Source organism: Physeter macrocephalus, chromosome 16 (genome assembly GCF_002837175.3).
Source record: "Physeter macrocephalus isolate SW-GA chromosome 16, ASM283717v5, whole genome shotgun sequence".
NCBI classification, from domain to species: domain Eukaryota; kingdom Metazoa; phylum Chordata; class Mammalia; order Artiodactyla; family Physeteridae; genus Physeter; species Physeter macrocephalus.
The window spans coordinates 84,959,094-84,980,207 of NC_041229.1; the positions used below are offsets into that span (position 1 = coordinate 84,959,094).

General features: G+C 37.3%; 2 protein-coding genes across 4 annotated transcripts in view; one reads left to right on the plus strand and one right to left on the minus strand.

The window, feature by feature from the left end:
* The window catches only part of EIF3M (eukaryotic translation initiation factor 3 subunit M), an 87,406-nt gene that overhangs the window by 34,825 nt on the left and 31,467 nt on the right, over nucleotides 1–21,114 (plus strand). Inside the window, exon 10 of one of the 3 annotated variants that reach the window (XM_028501676.2) lies at nucleotides 4,331–4,372. The exons of the other annotated variants lie outside the window; for them this stretch is intronic. Coding sequence (XP_028357477.1) covers nucleotides 4,331–4,357 — 27 coding nt within the window. The 3' untranslated portion in view covers nucleotides 4,358–4,372. Of the gene's footprint in view, nucleotides 1–4,330; nucleotides 4,373–21,114 lie in introns of those variants that run through there. 3 annotated transcript variants of the gene reach the window in all.
* CCDC73 (coiled-coil domain containing 73) overlaps nucleotides 1–21,114 on the minus strand; it is a 100,416-nt gene that overhangs the window by 17,820 nt on the left and 61,482 nt on the right. The window contains exons 9-12 of the mRNA XM_007111128.4: nucleotides 18,619–18,750; nucleotides 18,036–18,095; nucleotides 16,539–16,640; nucleotides 3,188–3,301 (exon numbers count right to left, since the gene is read on the minus strand). Of these exons, the coding sequence (XP_007111190.1) occupies nucleotides 3,188–3,301; nucleotides 16,539–16,640; nucleotides 18,036–18,095; nucleotides 18,619–18,750 (408 nt within the window). The remainder of the gene's footprint in view (nucleotides 1–3,187; nucleotides 3,302–16,538; nucleotides 16,641–18,035; nucleotides 18,096–18,618; nucleotides 18,751–21,114) is intronic.

A 21,114-nucleotide genomic window follows, 5' to 3' on the forward strand; every position in this document is an offset into this window, starting at 1 on the left:
CCTCATTGTTCTACTGATTATTTTTCTCAGCTATCACCTGCAAATTAGCCAAAGGACTTGTTCCAAGTTTCACACCATTTAACAGCACTGTAGCTCGACTATGTTGACTACTTATTCTTGAAATAGCCTCTTTTCTTCATTTTCATGGTACTACTCTCTCTTTATCCTTCTACCTTTCTCACCATTCTTATCAGGCTCCCTCTCCCCTCCTGCCCCAATATATACACACTAACCACTCGCAAAATGTTGGTGTTCCCCAAGGCTCTTTCTTCTTTAGCCTTCTCTTCAAGTCTACCACTCCTTCCACAGATGATCTTATCATACCCTCAAATTTCATCTTTATGCTAATAAGTCTTAAATCTATATCTCATCTCCCAACCTCTCTCCTAAGATTAGATTCACGTTTCCAAATGCATGATATACATTTCAAGTCAGATGTCCTGCCATCACCATAAATTCATCAGTTCCCAAATTAAACTCATTTTCATCCACCAAATGTGCTTCTCCTTTCACATTCCTTATGTCAATTAGTGACATTATTATTCTGCTCATTATATTAATCTCAGAATCAGAGTTTACTCCTTTTCCTTCTAAAATCCATTATACATAAAATGTCACTAATCCTGCTAATTCTACCTCCAAAATGCTTCCTGTATCTATCCCTCTTCTCTGTTCTCACTACTGTTGCCCTAATTTACACCCTCATAGGCTCGTGGTTAGATTATTTGCAACATTCTTTTTACTAATCTTTTTCCATAACGCCATTCTCCATACTGTTGCAAGAGTTATTTTTCTAAAATGCAGATCTATGTCACTTTTCTGCTTTAAAAATCTCAATGGCTTCCCATTACTTATAAAATAAAATTCAACTTCCTTAGTAAAGAACTCTTCAGAAGGTGATCTCAACCTAATTTCCACTGTCACATTCTAGATCAGACTATTCATCATCCTTGAGAATGCAGTTTCATGCCTCCATCATTTTTCCCTTTCTTAAATGGAATACCCACAGAGTGGAATGGAAGTATAGGAAGCAGGTACCTTTTGCCTGGTGAAACCCTATTCATCTTTCAAGTCCAAATTCTAGTGTCATCTTTTCTCTAAAACTTTCTCCAACCTAGTTAAACAATATGATTTATTTTGTGCTTTCATAGTAATTTGTTAATACTAATGTTAACACTACTAAAAACACTCAACACTATTGTGGTTAACTTAATAATTAACCTGTCTTTTGAGAGCGTGAGCTCTTTAATAATCTTTGTATTTTAGGCATCTTTGAAAATCCAGCACCGAGAATAGTGCCTAACACATAACAGATGCTCAACATATGTTGTGAATTGAATTCCTTTTGTGATACCCCCTTTCCCTAAATAATTTCTAAACATCCCCATTTATTATCTTTTTATCTATACACAACCATTGGCTGTATAACTAGCCAAATAAAAACAGATACACATACCATGTTCTTTAAGACATTTCAATGAATTTTAAATATATTATCTAGTAATATTCACTGTTTAATTTGTACAGTGTTTTCACTGTTTATTTTTTAAAACAGGCAGTATATATGATTTCATCTTATTTTTGTCAGTATCTTTTAATGATTTTTTTAAAACCCATCTTGATCCGATCTCAGTAGCAACATTATAATTGTCCTTCACTCAAGAATGGTGAAAAACTTACATCAAAATAGAAATACAATTAAAGAGTAGATCTGACCTCCCATTCAAGAAAACTCCTATAGAACCAAAGCAGCCTTTTAGAAATTTACCTATGTTCTGTTTAGTATGAAATCATATGGAAGTGAAATGATTGCAGATGCTAAAAATCCTAAGGCAAAACCAATTTTATCCAAATTATAGACTGCGGCCTCACCAGTGAAGCTGAATGCTTATTTTCTTAATTCAATTGACTTTTTTTTCTTGGGGGAGGGACATACTTGAATTATCATTAGGAAAAATAAATGCTTAATTTTCTCTTATCTCAACTAATTATTTTTGGTGTGTCTGGCATATTCAAGTTTATATGCTCTTTTTACTTCATAGTTTTCCTTATCCTGACAGTACTATTTCCATGATGTTTTAAGCCTTAGAAATGAGAAGGAAGTGTTGGGATGCAAAGGTAGATTAGCTGAAGCTAAAAGGAAAATTACTATGCTTGTTGCTTAATGACAAACTTTACCTATTTAGGGGCCACTAAGCATTTTATAGTATTCTGATATAATTAATTACAAAATATTTTTTGAGAATTAGGTAACACTTATCAAATTCATCAGTGAAGATTTGATCTCTTCAAAATACAGATTAAGAGAACATGTTAGCTGCAAATGGATCAAAAAATCAAGAATTACTTACATAACAATTTATATCAAACAAAATCATCTACAGAATAGTATGTGTATATATATATTATTATAAAATATATTAGTATAGTATTAGAATTATATATTATAATTAGTATAATAGTTTAAAATATAATCTTACTTACCCAAAATATAGCTTTCATAAACTCTTAAATAATTACCTTCTATTTTTTTTAGTTCTTTTAAAAGAAGTGAAGGCAATAAAAATAGATAATAAAGTAGAGTAATCGATTTGGGGGTTCACCAGTCTTAAAAGTGAACCTTATATTTCACAACTTTAATTTACATCACTTTTCACTTTTATTATCTACTTCACTGAAATTAAAATTTAATGTAAAATAAAGAGCTGTGCTTTAAGGAAATAGTTATGTTTATAACATAACAATTCTCATGATAAAATGTTAATACTATAGAACCCAACTACTGTATATATGTTCTAAACATGGCTTTCATACAAGTCAACAAAACTGCTGAGGAAAGCTAAAGAGATCAGCTAACAATAAGACCTATATAATTCTTTATTGTAATCATTTACTAAAACACTATCAATGGTTTTGTGAAACGGAAAATTAATTTTTGTCACATACGAAAGTCATACAAAAAATACATAAATACACACATATATGTATGGTTTTTCATGCACGAAAGCATTACAGAAAATTATTAAATTTAGCTTTAAAAACATTCACTTCTTGGAAATATAAGTACAAGACAATGTGTCTGACTTTATTCCTATATTATTTTTGCAATATTTTCTTAGCATTTAATAGTTATTTTAAATGTCTACTACTTAAAATATTTTACTATTTTATTATTTAATAAACCTACATGCTTTTTCCAAGTTTCTAGTGCTTTTTCATGCTTGTTTTGAAGAGTAAGGAACTTTTCTTCATTTTCTTTCACCTTCTCCCTTTGCAGCTCATTATCTCTTTCAAGGGTCTGCAATAAAATTAATTATCCAAAAAATAATCAATACAACATTAATGAATTTTGATGTGTTTTATGTTGCTTGGACCTTTGCTTCTAACATGCTGAAAGTGCCATACAGATCAGTGATAATGTGCTACCTCAACAATAATTTTCATAAATTAACAGAAAGGTGCTTATAGTTTAGTTAACAGGAAATAGGGGGAGGTTATGAAAAAGAAATGGCTATAAAAGGGTATAAAAACATTGCCATTATTCAGTTTCACTGCATAAGTTTTAAAGTACTGAAAAAGTAATATAAACTACAGCACTGAAAAATATGAAATGTAGCACAATCCAGCCTAACCCTACTAAAAATTTTTATCTACCACAGAACGTATTCTCCACATCTGTTTATTTCAGAAATTAATTGCCTAGAAAACTCTTAAATACAATTTAAATTTTTAATTTCAAATTAACACTTTTTTAGTAGAACTGCAATATTTACTATATTAACTTACTACTTCATAAATTAACATATTATATAATCACCACCACACTCCCCTCTCCTGTTCCCAAAAAACCTTTAAAGGGTAAAAATACTACTGTTTTCTAAGACAAGGGTTTAAAAGCAATTAAATCAGTTTCACCAATATTATTAATTAGGTTTCCTCAGTGTCTGCTGATAATCCAAGTAAACTTCTGTAAAAGGACAAATAGTAAGAACTCTCCCTACATGTCTAATATATCTGAAATTTTTATGTTCATTTCTTTATCAGTATTAAAGCTAAGTACATTCAGGGTAAACATCCAAGTCACACAAAGGATAGAAAGAAAAGGCAAAGTTTTCCTCTACTGTTTTTCCAGCTCTCCTCCCCAGAGGTAAACCACTCTAGTAGTTTCTTGTGTATCCTTCCATAAGTTATCTATATGCATACAAGTACATAAAATATATCTTTTTAAATAGAGATGAAACCACATCATACATACCATGTTGTTCTGCAATCTGCTTTTCTAAAAATATGAATAATGTATCTTGCTTAATTTCCATATCATTATATATAGATCTATCTCATTTTAAAGGCTTCATAGGCTTAGGGGACTTTCAAGATGGCAGAGGAATAAGATGTGGAGATCACCTTCCTCCCTACAAATATATCAAAAATACACCTACAGAACAGCTCCTACAGAACACCTACTGAATGCTGGAAGAAGACCTCAGACTTCCCCAAAAGGCAAGAAACTCCCCACGTACCTGGGTAGGGCAAAAGAAAAAAGAAAAAACAGAGACTAAAGAATAGGGATGGGACGTGCACCTCTGGGAGGGAGCTGTGAAAGAGTAAAAGTTTCCACACACTAGGAAGCCCCTTCACTGGCGGAGACGGGGCCAGGGGGAAGCTTTGGAGCCACGGAGGAGAGCGCAGCAACAGGGGTGCAGAGGGCAAAGTGGAGAGATTCCCGCACAGAGGATCGGTGCCGACCAGCACTCACCAGCCTGAGAGGCTTGTCTGCTGACCCGCTGGGGTGGGTGGGGGCTGGGAGCTGAGGCTCAGGCTTCAGAGGTCAGATCCCCGGGAGAGGACTGGGATTGGCTGCGTGAACACAGCCTGAAGGGGGATAGTGCACCACAGCTAGCCAGGAGGGAGTCCAGGAAAAAGTCTGGAGCTGCCGAAGCGACAAGAGACCATTGTTTTGGGGTGCGCGAGGAGAGGGGATTCAGAGCACCACCTAAACGAGCTCCAGAGATGGGCACGAGCCGCGGCTATCAGCACAGACCCCAGAGACGGGCATGAAACACTAAGGCTGCTGCTGCAGCCACCAAGAAGCCCGTGTGCAAGCACAGGTCACTCTCCACACCTCCCCTCCCGGGAGCCTGTGCAGCCTGCTACGGCCAGGGTCCCGTGATCCAGGGACAACTTCCCCAGGAGAACACACGGCACGCCTCAGGCTGTTGCAATGTCACGCTGGCCTCTGCTGCCACAGGCTCACCCAGTATTCCGTACCCCTCCCTCCCTCCCTCCGGCCTGAGGGACCCACAGCCCCCTAATCAGCTGCTACTTTAACCCTGTCCTGTCTGGGCAGGAACAGACGACCTCAGGCGACCTACACGCAGAGGCGGGGCCAAATCCAAAGCTGAACCCCAGGAGCTGTGCGAACAAAGAAGAGAAAAGGAAAGTTCTCCCAGCAGCCTCAGGAGCAGCAGATTAAATCTCCACAGTCAACTTGATGTACCCTGCATTTGTGGAACACCTGACTAGATAACGAATCATCCCAAAATTGAATCGGTGGACTATGGGAGGAACTGTAGCCTTGGGGTTTGCTTTCTGCATCTATTTGTTTCTGGTTTATGTTTATCTTAGTTTAGTATTTAGAGCTTATTATCATTGGTAGATCTGTTAATTGATCTGGTTGCTCTCTTCCTTTATATATATATATATATATTTTTTTTTTTTTTTCCTTTTTCTAAGTGTGTACGTGTATGCTTCTTTGTGTGATTTTGTCTGTATAGCTTTGCTTTTACCATTCGTCCTAGGGCTCTGTCTGTCCATTTTTTTTTTTTCATTTTCTTTTTTTTAGTATAGTTTCTAGCTCTTGTTATCATTGGTGGATTTGTTTTTTGGTTTGGTTGCTCTCTTCTTTCTTTCTTTTTTTAATTACTTTTTTATTTTTAATAATTTATTTTTTATTTTAATAACTTTATTTTATTATTATTTTCTTTCTTTCTTTTTTTTCCTCACTTTTCTTCTGAGCCCTGTGGCTGACAGGGTCTTGGTGCTCCAGATGAGTGTCAGGTCTGAGCCTCTGAGGTGGGAGAGGCGAGTTCAGGACATTGGTCCACCAGAGACCTCCCGGCCCCACATAATATCAATGGCAAAAACTCTCCCAGAGATCTCCATCTCAACGCTAAGACCCAGCTCCACTCAACGACCAGCAAGCTACAGAGAGGCTGCATAAAATCATAATAAGTTCACAGAAACCCCAAAACACACCACCAGATGCGGTCAGAAGGGGAGAAAATATTTGCAAATGAAGCAACTGACCAAGGATTAATCTCCAAAATTTACAAGCAGCTCATGCAGCTCAATATCAAAAAAACAAACAACACAATCCAAAAATGGGCAGAAGACCTAAACAGACATTTCTCCAAAGAAGATTTAAAGATTGCCAACAAACACATGAAAGAATGCTCGACATCACTAATGGTTAGAGAAATGCAAATCAAAACTACAATGAGGTATCACCTCACACCAGTCAGAATGGCCATCATCAAAAAATCTACAAACAATAAACGCTGGAGAGGTTGTGGAGAAAAGGGAACCCTCTTGCACTGTTGGTGGGAATGTAAATTGATACAGCTACTAGGGAGAACAGTATGGAGGTTCCTTAAAAAACTAAAAATAGGGCTTCCCTGGTGGCGCAGTGGTTGAGAGTCCGCCTGACGATGCAGGGGACACAGGTTTGTGCCTCGGTCCGGGAGGATCGCACATGCCGCGGAGCGGCTGGGCCCGAGAGCTATGGCCGCTGAGCCTGCGCGTCCGGAGCCTGTGCTCCGCAACGGGAGAGGCCACAACAGTGAGAGGCCCGCGTACCGCAAAAAAAAAAACAACTAAAAATAGAACTACCATAAGACCCAGCAATCCCACTACTGGGCATACACTCTGAGAAAACCATAATTCAAAAAGAGTCATGTACCAAAATGTTCACTGCAGTTCTATTTACAATAACCAGGACGTGGAAGTAACTAAGCATCCATTGATAGATGAATGGATAAAGAAGATGTGGCACATATATACAATGGAATATTACTCAGCCATAAAAAGAAACAGAATTGAGTTATTTGTAGTGAGGTGGATGGACCTAGAGTCTATCATACAGAGTGAAGTGACTCAGAAAGAGAAAAACAAATACCGTGTGCTAACACATATATATGGAATCTAAAAAAAAAAAAAAAAGTGGTTCTGAAGAACCTAGGGGCAGGACAGGAATAAAGACGCAGATGTAGAGAATGGACTTGAGGGCACAGGGAGGGGGAAGGGTAAGCTGGGATGAAGTGAGAGAGTGGCACGGACTTATACATACTACCAAATGTAAAACAGATAGCTAGTGGTAAGTAGCCGCAAAGCACAAGGCGATCAGCTCGGTGCTCTGTGTCCACCTAAAGGGGTGTGATAGGGAGGGTGGGAGGCAGATGCAAGAGGGAGGAGATATGAGGATATATGTATATGTATAGCTGATTCACCTTGTTATACAACAGAAACTAACAAACCATTGTAAAGCAATTATACTCCAATAAAGATGTTAAAAAATAATAATAATAATAATGGGGGCTATTCTGCAAAAGGCCATCCAGCAAGTCACTCAGAATTGCATGACAGGTCCCCTCAAAAGGGAACTCAACATAGAGGAACTTGCCCCACTGAGGAATGGAAAATAGACTTTACTCAAATTCCCCGCGCCCCAGGAAATTTTAAATCCGTGTTAGTGTTTGTATCTTTTTCGGGATGGGTGAAAGCATATCCCACCTGGACAGAAAAAATTTCTGAAGTAGTTACAGCCCTCATTATGGAAATCACTCCCTAATTTGGATCGTCTAACACCCTTCAAAGTGACAGTGGACCGGCTGCTGTCTCTAGCATAACCCAACAAGTGTCTAAAGTGTTGTCTGTTGATTAGAAACTACATTTATCCTGAGACTACAATCAACAGGAAAAGGTGAGAAAATGAATCATACATTTAAAAAAAGAGCAATGCTACAGTATGTCGAGACTAACTTCACTTGGGATAAGGCCTTGCCAGTTGCCCTGCTATGGATTAGAGTGGATTCCAGAAGCAAGCTTAAATTAAGCCCCTTTGAAATTTTGTGTGGCAGGCTTTTCCAGGTGTCTACCCAGGCAGAAGAATCCAGTGATGTTTTAAAAGGACCTACTACAGCTAATTATGTCAAAATTATAGCCACTATACCAACCTCTGTTTATAAGTGTGTGTCCAATAGGTCTGCCTATCCACCTGAAGTACCCCTGGACCGTATTCAACCCAAACACCTCATCCTCCTCAAAAGCTGGAAAGAGCAAGGACATGACCATCAGTTGGCTGTGAAGTGGACAGGATGGGGCCATATGAGGTCTTGCTAACCACTCAGTTATTAGTGAAAGCAGCTGGGGTTAAGCCATGGATTCACCACACCCGTGAAGGCAGAACCCACAATGTCAATGCACCAAGGAGAGTCACTAAGCTAGAGGAAACTATAGTAGACAGTGGACTTGTGAGCCTCTGAAGATTTAAGATTTCTGTTCAAATAAAGATAAGTAATAAAAGCAAAAAATAAATAAATAGATAAATAAAAATAAAATAAAGGCTTCATAGTATTCCATCTATTTAGAGTTCTCAATTACTATACAGATTATCAATATGCAAGGACATAATTATGCCAATTATGAAAACATCTAAAAAAAGCCTTTTGCAATTTTAACATGAAGATTCTCCTCTAGCTCATAAAGAACTATGTACTTTGAGAGCACTCAATGAATACCTATTTTGACTGCCTCTACTTTAGGACAATGCAAATATTTTTATAGAAGTCATGATTTCATCTTAATTTATAGGTACATATTATAATAACAGGGCAGTCTCTGAATATTTACAATGGTATGTATTTAATAGATGCTTAGTACTTCAACACTGTAATAAATATTTACAGTATTTACATTAATAACACTGTATTTTAAGATGGACAAATCAAAGTTTAGAGGAGACATGGGAGAGTATACCACAGACTTTATGCTAGTAATAATAAATGACCAAGAGCATTATGTTCTTAAAAAGTATATTATATTAATATATATCAATCATTTCCTGTCCCTACTTATACCCCCATCTAAAAGAAACTGTCAGGTTTTCTCTCAGTTTCCATGTTTTGGAGACATTCCATCCTTCCCTTAGAATTTGGACCAATTGCTCTTTCATTCTGCTACACTGATCAGGTAATCTCTGAAAATTTCCTTTTTTCTTCTGTGATGGGTCCCCTGTTTCCTAGATCCCATGATTTCTTCTTGGTTTACTCCCTTGTCTTGATAAAGCAACCCTTCTACTACTTCTTGATAAGCAACCTTTCTACTACTTCTTGATAAAGGAGGCAGATATGGTACATTTTTTGAAACCCTGCTTGTCTGAAAATATGTTTATTCTACAAATACTCAACAACTTCTTTGGCTAAATACCATACAATTCTGCTCTGGAACCTTTGAAGGCATGGTTCTATTATCTTCTACCTCCAGTGCTGCCAATGAAAAGTCTGAAGTCATTATGTTGCCATTCTCATTTTGGATCCTTCCTACGTGACCTACTTTTTTTTCTCCCACCAAGAGTTTTATAATCTTCTCTTTAAGTGTAGTATGAAATTTCATAATGATATGCACTGGTGTTAGGCAAAACAAACTCAGATCCTTCAGTTCTGGGTTACCTTCCTACATTATTTCCTTTGGTCTTTTGCTCTCCTTCCACCTTCTCTGTTCTCTCTGAAATTCACCAGACCTCTTGAACTGACCCCTCATTTTCTTCCTTTCCTGTTTTCCATCTTCTTGTCTTTTGGTTCTACTTTCTCAGATCATCTTGATATTATCTTCCAACTTTTCCATTGTACTTTTTCATGTCTACTAGTATATTTATTTTAAGGGTTCTCTTTTATTCTAGGAATGTTTCTTTTTTTAGATTCAATTACTGTTTTGTGGATTAATAAATATATTTCTCTTAACTGAGTATATTTTCTTAGCTTCTCCAAGTTTTTTTCATTACCCTGTTTGTTTTGTTTGTTTTTCACATTGGAGACTTTCTTCAAATATCCAGTGATCCTTAACTGCTTATTCATATTTAACAATGCAATATTAAAAAGCTGGCAGAAAGCTTTGTCAACTACAAAATTTTGTCACTATAGTGGTGGGCTTCACTGTGCACTGATCTGGCGGAGCTGTTTCATTGGGAGAGCTTAACTGCAGCAACTATAGTCTCTTCTCTTGAGTAGGTTAGTTGCCCCATAACGGAATCTTCCATTCTGCTGCCTGGATGTTACAAGGCTAACTGTCCTCTTAAGGACTAGGCTGGGAGGCTTCAGAATTCAGTATTTAGACTTCCCAAACTGTTTTCAATACAATACTCTTAGTACTGTGCTGGTAAATTGGGTCTCAAAAAATAAGCCTGATTTGCAGCACTTGCCAATTTCATTAGTGTTAAAAACCCCACCATGGTCAACTCAAGCTACCACTCATTTAAACCAGCTTACAAAATGACAACAGCCCTAACAGCTAGCTCTCCCTGGTACCAGTTGCCTCTGGCACACTACTGAATCTCCCCAACCTCAGTTGCTCCTCAAACTCTCCAAAGTAATTCTCCAATCTTCTGCCAAATAGAACACAGGGAGTGCCTATTTGTGCAGGGTAGGGGAAAGAATCTGGATATGCAACAGCTTCCTATATAGACCTTCTAGTTTTTGGCTTCAGTTGTGCACCTTACTTCTAGAGGCACATGATGCTTGCAATTCCTGATTATTTCGGTATCTTCAACTTGGGTTTCTACTTTCTCTCATTTGCTAAGTAAATTACTAATTTTCCATATGGTTCCCACTTTTAAAACTTAATTTTTATTGTTTCTTCTCCCTATTTCCTCATCCTTGTGGATTTATTAATGTCATTTATTGCAGTTTCAGAAGGAAATAAAAGGGAATGTATAGGTTCAATCCGATATGTTTAACCAGAAGCCCTGACCTAGCAATATCTGAACTTGCAAAGAGTCTGAATTTACTCATTGTTAATCATTCATTAATTTAAAAAGATTTAATGAGCTCCTACTATGTGGAAGATACTCTTTTGGACTCTTATTAGTGAAAATGTTACTCTTTTTATGGAATTTACAGTCTACCAGGAAGTTATTCGCTATTATTTGCATCTGGATTAACAAGTCTGAAAACCCTCTCTGAAAAAATGTATATTGTGGAAAATCAAAATAAAACCACCTGTTAGGGCTTCCCTGGTGGCGCAGTAGTTGAGAATCTGCATGCCAATGCAGGGGACATGGGTTCAAGCCCTGGTCTGGGAGGATCCCACATGCCGCGGAGCAACTAGGCCCGTGAGCCACAACTACTGAGCCTGCGCGTCTGGAGCCTGTGCTCTGCAACAAGAGAGGCCGCGATAGTGAGAGGCCCGCGCACCGTGATGAAGAGTGGCCCCCACTTGCCACAACTAGAGAAAGCCCTCGCACAGAAACGAAGACCCAACACAGCCAAAAATAAATAAATAAACAAATGTGGGGTTTAAAAAAAAAATTTTTTTTTAAATAAAAATAAATAAAACCACCTGTTAATGCTTTAATATACCAAAAACTAAGTAAATTATTCTGGTTAATACTATGTTAACACTATGACTATAGGAGCAAACTAAATAAATAAATTATTCTTCCTAACACTATGATAATAGCAGCATAACTATACTTTTATCTGGACTAAACTATGATTAAATCATAGTAGAAAATATTCTCTATCGTGAGAATTTAGGTCTCTATGCTCCAAATTGTACTTAAAAAAAATAAGACAGATGATAGCATGATTGCAGAGCACTGAAAAACAGTAGGCCATTATGAAGAGTAATGATCCCTTTTAGTACAGGTGGAATTAGAATGCTCCTTGGGAAAACACTTGAGATATCTATGCAGCATAATCCTCAGCAACAGTTCAACATTAATATTTTGTTATACTATATATCAGTGGTTCTCCAACACCAGTCTGTAAACAATTACTGATCCATGACAAAAATCTCACTAGTCCATGGCAAAAAATGTCAATATAAAGTCATCAAATGTGTTCTCTTGTAAAGGACTGTCCTTTATCTGATATTACATCCTTAATATATTTTTGGTGTTAAAACGTTATCTTTTATAAAATGAAAGTGATGATAGATGGTATTGTTTATTTTTTAATGCCCTTATCTGTTAAAAAGCTGACAATTCTATCCTGTTCTTGCCAATATTTTGTTTGAAATTTTACTATATGAAATCTAGTTTCTCCATGTACTATCAAGGCTCAGGCAATAATGGGGCTAGTAAAAGAGAGAGGCATTTGGATTATCTAAAATACTGGCAGTTATAGTTAAAAGATCCTGGAGCCATAGTTACCTTCATCACTAACTCAAAGAAACACATGACTACATATATTTACGACTACTGTAGGCCCTGTAGAATTCAACAATATATAAACATTGGATTTAGAGCCGATGAAGGGCAATTCGAAAGTTGTAGTCTTTGTATAACTGATGTAACAAGAATGGCAGTTCTCACAGATCTAGGAAAAAATATCTTAACAATGTAATGTTGTAGAAATAGTGCTGAAGTAGAATCAAGACAAAGATTTAATTCTGGTTTTGCCACTAATTATAGGGCCTTGAACTACACTGCTTACACTTAGTGGATCTCTATTTCATCACAAAATGAAATGGTTGGACTGGCTAATCTCTAACATTTTGATCATCCTAAAAATCTATTCATCAACTCCTTTAAATGGACTGAAAGTTATCAGACAATCCTGATAACTGCTACTCATCAATAATTTGGATAAATTATATCATATGTTTCTTGAGAGAAGGTTCAACACCTTAGAGAAACAGTCCCAGTTATGCATCTATAGGGTGGGTAGAAGAGGTGAGGGGGGAGATACTTGCTGATAACTGGACTTTAAGAGAAATTTTTTTGTTTTTGCTTTTGTTTTTGCAGTATGCGGGCCTCTCACTGTTGTGGACTCTCCCGTTGCAGAGCACAGGCTCCGGACGCGCAGGCTCAGCGGCCATGGCTCACGGGCCCAGCTGCTCCGTGGCATGTGGGATCTTCCCGGACCGGGGCATTGGCAGGTGGACTCTCAACCTCTACGCCACCAGGGAAGCCCTAAGAGCAATTTTTTTTTTAACTAATCTTTTATTGGAGTAGGTGAAAGCGTTAAAAGAAGGGAGAGATTTGGCTCTAGCATACCTTTTCCCTCTCCCTAGTACTGGGGGGCAGGCAAAAGAAAAGAGAAAGGCAAACCTATTTTTACATGACTAGTCATAGAACATCAATGGTAAGAAGATAAGTGTTTCATTGTTCAGGTTAAGTTTGGTTTCATTCAATGATGATGGACTCAGGGGCCTCTCACTGTTGTGGACTCTCCCGTTGCAGAGCACAGGCTCCGGACGCGCAGGCTCAGCGGCCATGGCTCACGGGCCCAGCTGCTCCGTGGCATGTGGGATCTTCCCGGACCGGGGCATTGGCAGGTGGACTCTCAACCTCTACGCCACCAGGGAAGCCCTAAGAGCAATTTTTTTTTTAACTAATCTTTTATTGGAGTAGGTGAAAGCGTTAAAAGAAGGGAGAGATTTGGCTCTAGCATACCTTTTCCCTCTCCCTAGTACTGGGGGGCAGGCAAAAGAAAAGAGAAAGGCAAACCTATTTTTACATGACTAGTCATAGAACATCAATGGTAAGAAGATAAGTGTTTCATTGTTCAGGTTAAGTTTGGTTTCATTCAATGATGATGGACTCAGCATAATTTCTGGGGCCGGATGCCAGAAATTAAAGACACTTAGATACAAAACTTTTTCTTTTCTTTGTGGTTCCTCCCTCCCTCTCTCTTTCTCTCTCTCCCCCTCTCTTTTTTCCTTCCTATCCACCTACAATGGTGCTTTTTATTTTCTACTTAATGCTATCGTCCCCTGGGATATTCACAGGCCAAAGGCAGACCCTCACAGATGCCTAAGGGCCTCACCACGCGACTCAGCACTGGGTTCTACCTCCTGCAAGCTGCTAGACCCATGTATTATGTCCTGGCTGAAGTTGGTGAAGTCAGTCTCTCCATCCCATGGTTCCTCTGCCCCAACCTATGGCAGGTGGGTAACCTCTAAAGGACTGCAACTGCCAGGCAGGGATGCAACTCAGTACCTGGATTGGGGACTCACTCCCTGCCAAGGCACCTACCTAATGTGCCGGGACATTGCCAATCTGGGACAGAGGATGCTGCAGGGCACATGTACTCAGCTCAGACCCTCCCTGCTACATCTAGGCTTCCACCTGTGTTAAAGGGCAACAAGAGAACACAGGCCTCTACCCACCAATGTGACCCAGTCGACTCACAGCAGTGGCAAGACAGGAGCAGGGAGGCTAAGGCTGTGCCGGGCCGAGGGCACCAAAGGGTAGAAGAGACAGCAGCCAAGAATGGTTCCTGGTAGGCAGTAGGAGGCAGGAGAACGCCGGAGCTGAGGCTTCAAGCCCCAGTGCATGCTCCATTTTCTCATCAGACTTAATTTACAAAACATATATTCAAATATAAAAATTAAAAAAGGGGCTTCCCTGGTGGAGCAGTGGTTAAGAATCTGCCTGCTGATGCAGGGGACATGGGTTTGAGCCCTGGTCCGGGAAGATCCCACATGCTGTGGAGCAACTAAGCCTGTGCGCCACAACTACTGAGCCTGCGCTCTAGAGCCCGCGAGCCCCAACTACTGAGCCCACGTGCCACAACTACTGAAACCCACGCACCTAGAGCCCGTGCTCTGCAACAAGAGAAGCCACCGCAATGAGGAGCCCGCACACCGCAACAAAGAGTAGCCCCCGCTCGCCGCAACTAGAGAAAGCCCACGTGCAGCAACAAAGACCCAGCGCAGCCAAAAATAAATTTAATTAATTAATTAATTTTAAAAAATATTAAAACAGTGACCACAGAATATTAAACCTGAAACTCAAGGCTCCTCTGGGCTTTATGCAACTGTACTGGTTACATTCCCATGAAGCTGGCCCAGGCCTCTGCTGAGAGTGGTTTTTTTGTGGGAGGTGAATGTACTTTTCTTGGGAAATGTTCAGCTCCACCCTTCATTACCAAGAATCCCTTCAGAGGCGCACAAATATTTTCCACTGGCCACCCCAGTGGAACATGTCCCCAACACCTTCTCTTGAGTTGGACATCCTATCACTTGGCAGTTCCTGCTCTTCCACTAACCTCCACATGCCTTCAGGTGGAGCCAAGGAACCACCATGTTCTCAATTCTGCATGCTTCCAGGGCCATATAGCATTAGAACAAGCATAATACACACTTCAAGCTCCACTGGAACAGATTACTCCAAAAACTTTCCTCCTTGAAATTTCTAGACTAGCACTGGGCATCAGTCTATATGTTCTTGGTATACATTTCAAAACTTCAAGAAACATATGCCAAGTTCTCCCACATGAACTTATCACACTTTACTGGCAACACCACAGTGGACCTTTTGGTTTCAATAGCATCTCAAGCATCCATCTAAAAACCAAGATGGCAGTTTCCCCTTTTTGTACCCCAATTTTTACACGATTTTCCTGTAGACTCCTTCACTTAGATTCATGAGGGGGAAGTGCATCTCTCTCTACTAGGGATGTAAGAGAAAAATCTCTCTTAATGAACCTTCACTCCCAAAACATCAGTGGCCATAACTTCTTCCCTTCCGCAATCATTTTTGTATATATACTGGGAAGAGGATGACGGGGTGATTGTTATGGTAATAGGGCCAGTTCTATCATGTTCCTGTGAAGAGGGAGCTGTCCCCCCTCCATTTCTGTGAGGTCACGGATTCCTCTCCTAGAATGTGGTGACACTTGTCACCTTTTATTTTCAGTTTTGGATCTTGGCCACAATTCTAAGACACAGAAAAAAAAAACACAAACCCATCCAATCTGCTAAAAAATTGAATCAGTTACTTGACAAAACTGAACATTTAACTAGCAACTTAATGTTAAAATAAAACATGCTCATAAATTTTACCTCAAAAAGCAAACAAAAGATCTGTCAAGTACTGAACTCTATTTAATGATGCTCATGATGTAATATGTTAAGGGTGAAGTGTACAGATGACTGCAATTTACTTTGAAATGCATATAATAAAAAAGGGGTGGAGAAACATATGATAAAGCAAATAGGTAAAATATTAATTGTAGAATCTAGGCAGTAAGTGTATGATTGTTTATGATACAATTCTCTCAACATTCCTGTCTGTTCGAAAATTTTCAATAAAAAATGCTGGGGAAAAAATAAATAAACTAAAATAAATGCTCATTACTTTGGACATTGATAACAAGCTGATGAAGGAGACCAATATTTTACCCTTAAAATTCAAAATGATCTCAGATAAAGTTGGACAGACAAATGCAGCTAAACAGGTAAAACTCATTAGATGAAAATATACTAATATATATATATATATATATATATAAAAAATCAGGATATGTATATATATCCTGATTATTTTCTTTTAGCACCTTCAATTCTTCTTCCATTTTAGTATTAGCTTGAGTCTGTTGCTGAAGTAACTGCTGCAATTGTTGGAAAGAAATGATGATGCCCTATAAAAAAGTATAAATATGACATATTAATTGAAAAAGTTTTAAGGCAGTAGGTACGTTTCTAAACTAATTCTTAAAAATATATTTTTTAGTTTCTTAACTTATTATCTTTACAGTTTAATTTCAATGCCATAAAAAACAATATACTGAAATAAACTAATGGCATATTTTATTAATTTAATATTTAACATAATTTGTATTACATGATTTCTTACAAAGTATTATTTCTAAGAGTTCCTCAAATAATTAACAAAGTTTTTGAAATGGACCACGAATTCTGTGACACTACTGAAAAATGTAAAGAATTCAAAACTAAAACTTTTGTTGGTTTTCCCCCCAAATGGTAAATATTATCACTACTAAAATATATCACTGCTGGTGGGCTAGGATGGCATGGTATGCATTCAGAATCAAACAGAGGAAAACCAGAAGAGAAAAAAAAAAGAAACAGGAGAAATTTTCTTTCACATATCTTTTTTTAGACTAGAATAAGTATAAATATCAAATAAATGCAAATGAGAGTATAATGCCCTGTAAATGCATGCTCTAAGCATACATACATTTCAATAATTATCTGCTAGTGGTCCAAACTAAGGAAAAAAACTAATTTATTTTTATTCTTTTTATTTTATTTATTTGTAAAATATTTTAATGTAATCTTTTTTCCAGCTTTATTGAGATATATTGCCAAATAACGTGTAAGCTTATGGTGTACAACGTGATGATTTGATACACATATTTATTGTGATATAATTAACATAATAAGGTTAAAATCTCTATCACCACACATAATCACCAAGTTTTTTGTATGTGGTGAGAACATTTAAGACTCTCCGTATAAAATAAATAAGCTACAAGGATATATTGTACAGCACAGGGAATATAGTCAATATTTTATAATAACTTTAAATGGAGTATAATCTATAACAATTTTGAATCACTATGTTGTACACTTGAAACGAATATAACATTGTAAATCGACTACACCTCAACTAACTACATAAATACTTTTAAAATAATATGCCTTCGGAGTCTCATAAAAAAAAAATCTACTCTCTTAGCAACTTTCAAACATATGATACAGTATTGTTAACTAAAGTCATCATGCTATACATTCCATCCCCAGAACTAACTCATCTTACAACTGTAAGTTTGTACCTTTTGATGAACATCTCCCCATTTCTCCTCTGATTTATTTTTTAATGGGAGTATAGGTGAGACCTGGTTAAAAGAGGTACACATGTATCCATTCAATACACACCAACTGAGTGCTTACTATGTGCTAGGAACTGACCTAGGCATGATTCCATTTGTTACTTAACTTAGTTTATTTCCCACATTGTATTTGGTTTTTAAAATATTTACTGGCTTCCAAATTATCTTATGATTGCTTGCCTGTTTTTCTTCTTGAATATGGGTAATCTCGTCATTAATCTTCTTATTTAATTCCAATTCCTAAAAAATGTGAAGAATTTTAAAGTTATGATACAAAATTCAGCAAATTATACATTCAATTCAGTGCTTAACAAATTTGGGAGTGTGATGACTTATTATTACTCCAGAGAACCAATGTTTGTTTACTGTTGAAGCAGTGACTCTAGTGAACTGAAGATGGTGTTAGGTACCCAGTACAGGCTGGTGCAAACTTATAAACATTAATGTTAGAAACTACAGAATTTCTCATCTCCAAAAGCTTTCCTGAGGATACCATTATACCAGAAGATTACCTGATACCATGTTAAAGTGAAAATAAAGTGGTTATAGCTAAATATTATTATCCTAAAGTTTTGTTGATAATGCCAAAAATTATTTAGCAATTTTTAAAAAATTCGTAAAATCTTTTTACTATGTATATTAACTCTACAAAGAAGGAACATTTTTGTATTATAATCCTCTTGTTTGTTTATAGATCTCATAAATTTTCATAAATTTTACAAAAATGTTCATTTTATAAACATGAATATATTTAATTAAATACCATTTTAAGTCTTTCTTGAAGTTCTTGAAATTTTTGTTCTTTAATTGTTAAATTGATGTTTTCTTCTCCCATCTTACGTTGTTGACATGTGACCTTGGTTTTTATCAAGTCTGAGGTTACTTTTTTAAGTTCCTTAACATAAGAAACATCAAACAGAGAATTCAGTACACATGTTTCATCAAAGCAAGGCACTTTTCTGACAGTTTTAAAGTTCATTTTAAACCTATCACTATAATTTACTATATTTCATATATTAAGATACTACTACTTGCCCATCAAGGTCCTTTTCCCCTAGTTTCCTTGCAAGATAATTAGCCAATGCTATTTGTAGTTATGGAACAGGCAAACGCAATGACACAAAGATAGAATGCATGATCTTTGTTCTTAAAAAGAATACACTAAATGAACTAACCAACCAGAAGCAGGGTGTTTTCTCTGATGACTTATTCAACAAAAATCTTTTAAGATAAAAACATGATATAAAAGATTATCAATTCCTAAGTTATTAGCAGCTAATAAGAAAAATTTATGTAAGAAATAATTATAACGTGATGAGTGCTATAATACAGGAAGGAATGTATAGAAGTATAAAGAATGAAACAGTTTGGTTGAGGGCATCAAGAAGGCATTACACAGGAAAGTGGTATTTGAACTGAGTCTTTAAAGATAAATTTTTGAAGAGGACAAAAAAATGAGTAGATATTCCAGGCAAAAAGATTCAGAAAGGTACAGAAACATGAAAGAGCATACTTTTCAGGGAAACAGAACTAATATGATACGGTTGGAGCTAATATGTTATGGGTAAGGGGGAGGAGTAGAGTACTGGTAGTTGTGAAATTTGGCAAAATTCAAATATTGAAAGATTTGTAGGCCAAGATAAAGAGTTTTAATTTTATCCTATAGACAATGAGGAATTAACCACTGAAGGATTTTGAATAAGAGAATGAGATAACAAGATTTGCATTTTAGAAAAATAACTCTGGCATCATTGTAGAGGACAGACTTGAAGGGGATACAAAAGAAGTCTTCACTGTGAAGTTATATGTCCACTGAGTTTAACAGATACATCCAAACACATTTAAATCCCGCAACACCAACTTCTGAATGGTGTGTACTTTATTGTACTGCTGTTCTGTATATATTGACTATATTAAATACTAAAGGATCTGATTTTCACATTCTTGATTACACAGCACCTGAACTCCCTTTGAATTTTGAAGGCCCACTAGAGAAGCTGGAAATGCCAAATACTAGCTTTATAAGCATGACACCAGGCTCTGCTAATCAGAAGCACCTGTATTGGATATTGGATCAGGAACTAGTAACACAAGAACAAGAACTGTTGCAAACCTTTCTGTTGGTAGACAGCAGGGGCTGTGCTAGTAACTTCAACCTTCCATGGACAACAGTGATACTGCTGTAGCAGTAGCAGTATCTACTATGGTCAACAGTGATGGTACAAGCTGCAGTGTACAACAACTTAGTAGTGGAAGTTGGTTATATACCTTCTCTTGTTTCTGACAATTTTCCAAGTCTGAGATGACCAACATCCAAATTCCTTTGCTGAAAAAAATCACCTTACAATTAAGAATCTTGATTAATATACTTCAATTTTTAAAAGGTTGTATTTAAGAACCGAAGTTGGTTCATTAGTGTGGTGAGATTACAGGAAATTTTTATTTTCTTCATTTTGCTGTTAGGTGTTTTCTCTTTTTTTCTAAAATAAACACATATTTCTCATGTATCAGTTTTTAAATAGTATGTAAAGCTATGGAAACAGGTGCAGTCACTTATTTATTAGTTAGAGGAAAGATGATGACAAATGACTGAGTCTTAAAGAACTCCAAGATTCATGGATTAAAGAAGCTGCTAATACAGAAGGCTGAGAAATACAGTCAACTGAGGCAGGAAGAAAACCAAGAGAATGTGGTATCAAGGAAGCTGAAAAAGGAACAGCAGAAAACAGGGCTGTCAATACCTCCAGAGTTCTACATGTTATAACCTCCATCACCTAGAGGGAAACTTGCCTGATTGATTACCTTTTAACCCCAAAGTCCAGGAGAATGGATTCATTGGTTTTAGTTCACATATTCCCTTTAGATATGTGCACTACATAAAATGACTGCTAAAGTAACCGCGTGGGTTAAGAGATACGGCTTTATTCCCAGAAAAGCAGGCAGACAAAATAATGTACAAAGAGAACAATCAGCATGTACTGAATAATGAAAGAAGTTTGAATGAAGGAGGTAGGCCTTGAAGAATGAGTAGTATACTGGATATCCTTCATTTGTCGCTCCTGATTCACCCTCCACTTTCTCTGTGGCCTGTGTGGCATCTGTGGATATAGCAAGCAAGCTCCCTTCCCTCTGGCTTCTGGGGTTCAATCTCTGGGAGGCATCAGTAAATCAGTATGCTGGGAAGAGAGAGAGATGGAGGTGTTTCCCCAGCTCCCTCCCTACATGACAACAAATTGGCAATAGCTCTGTACCTTTACCA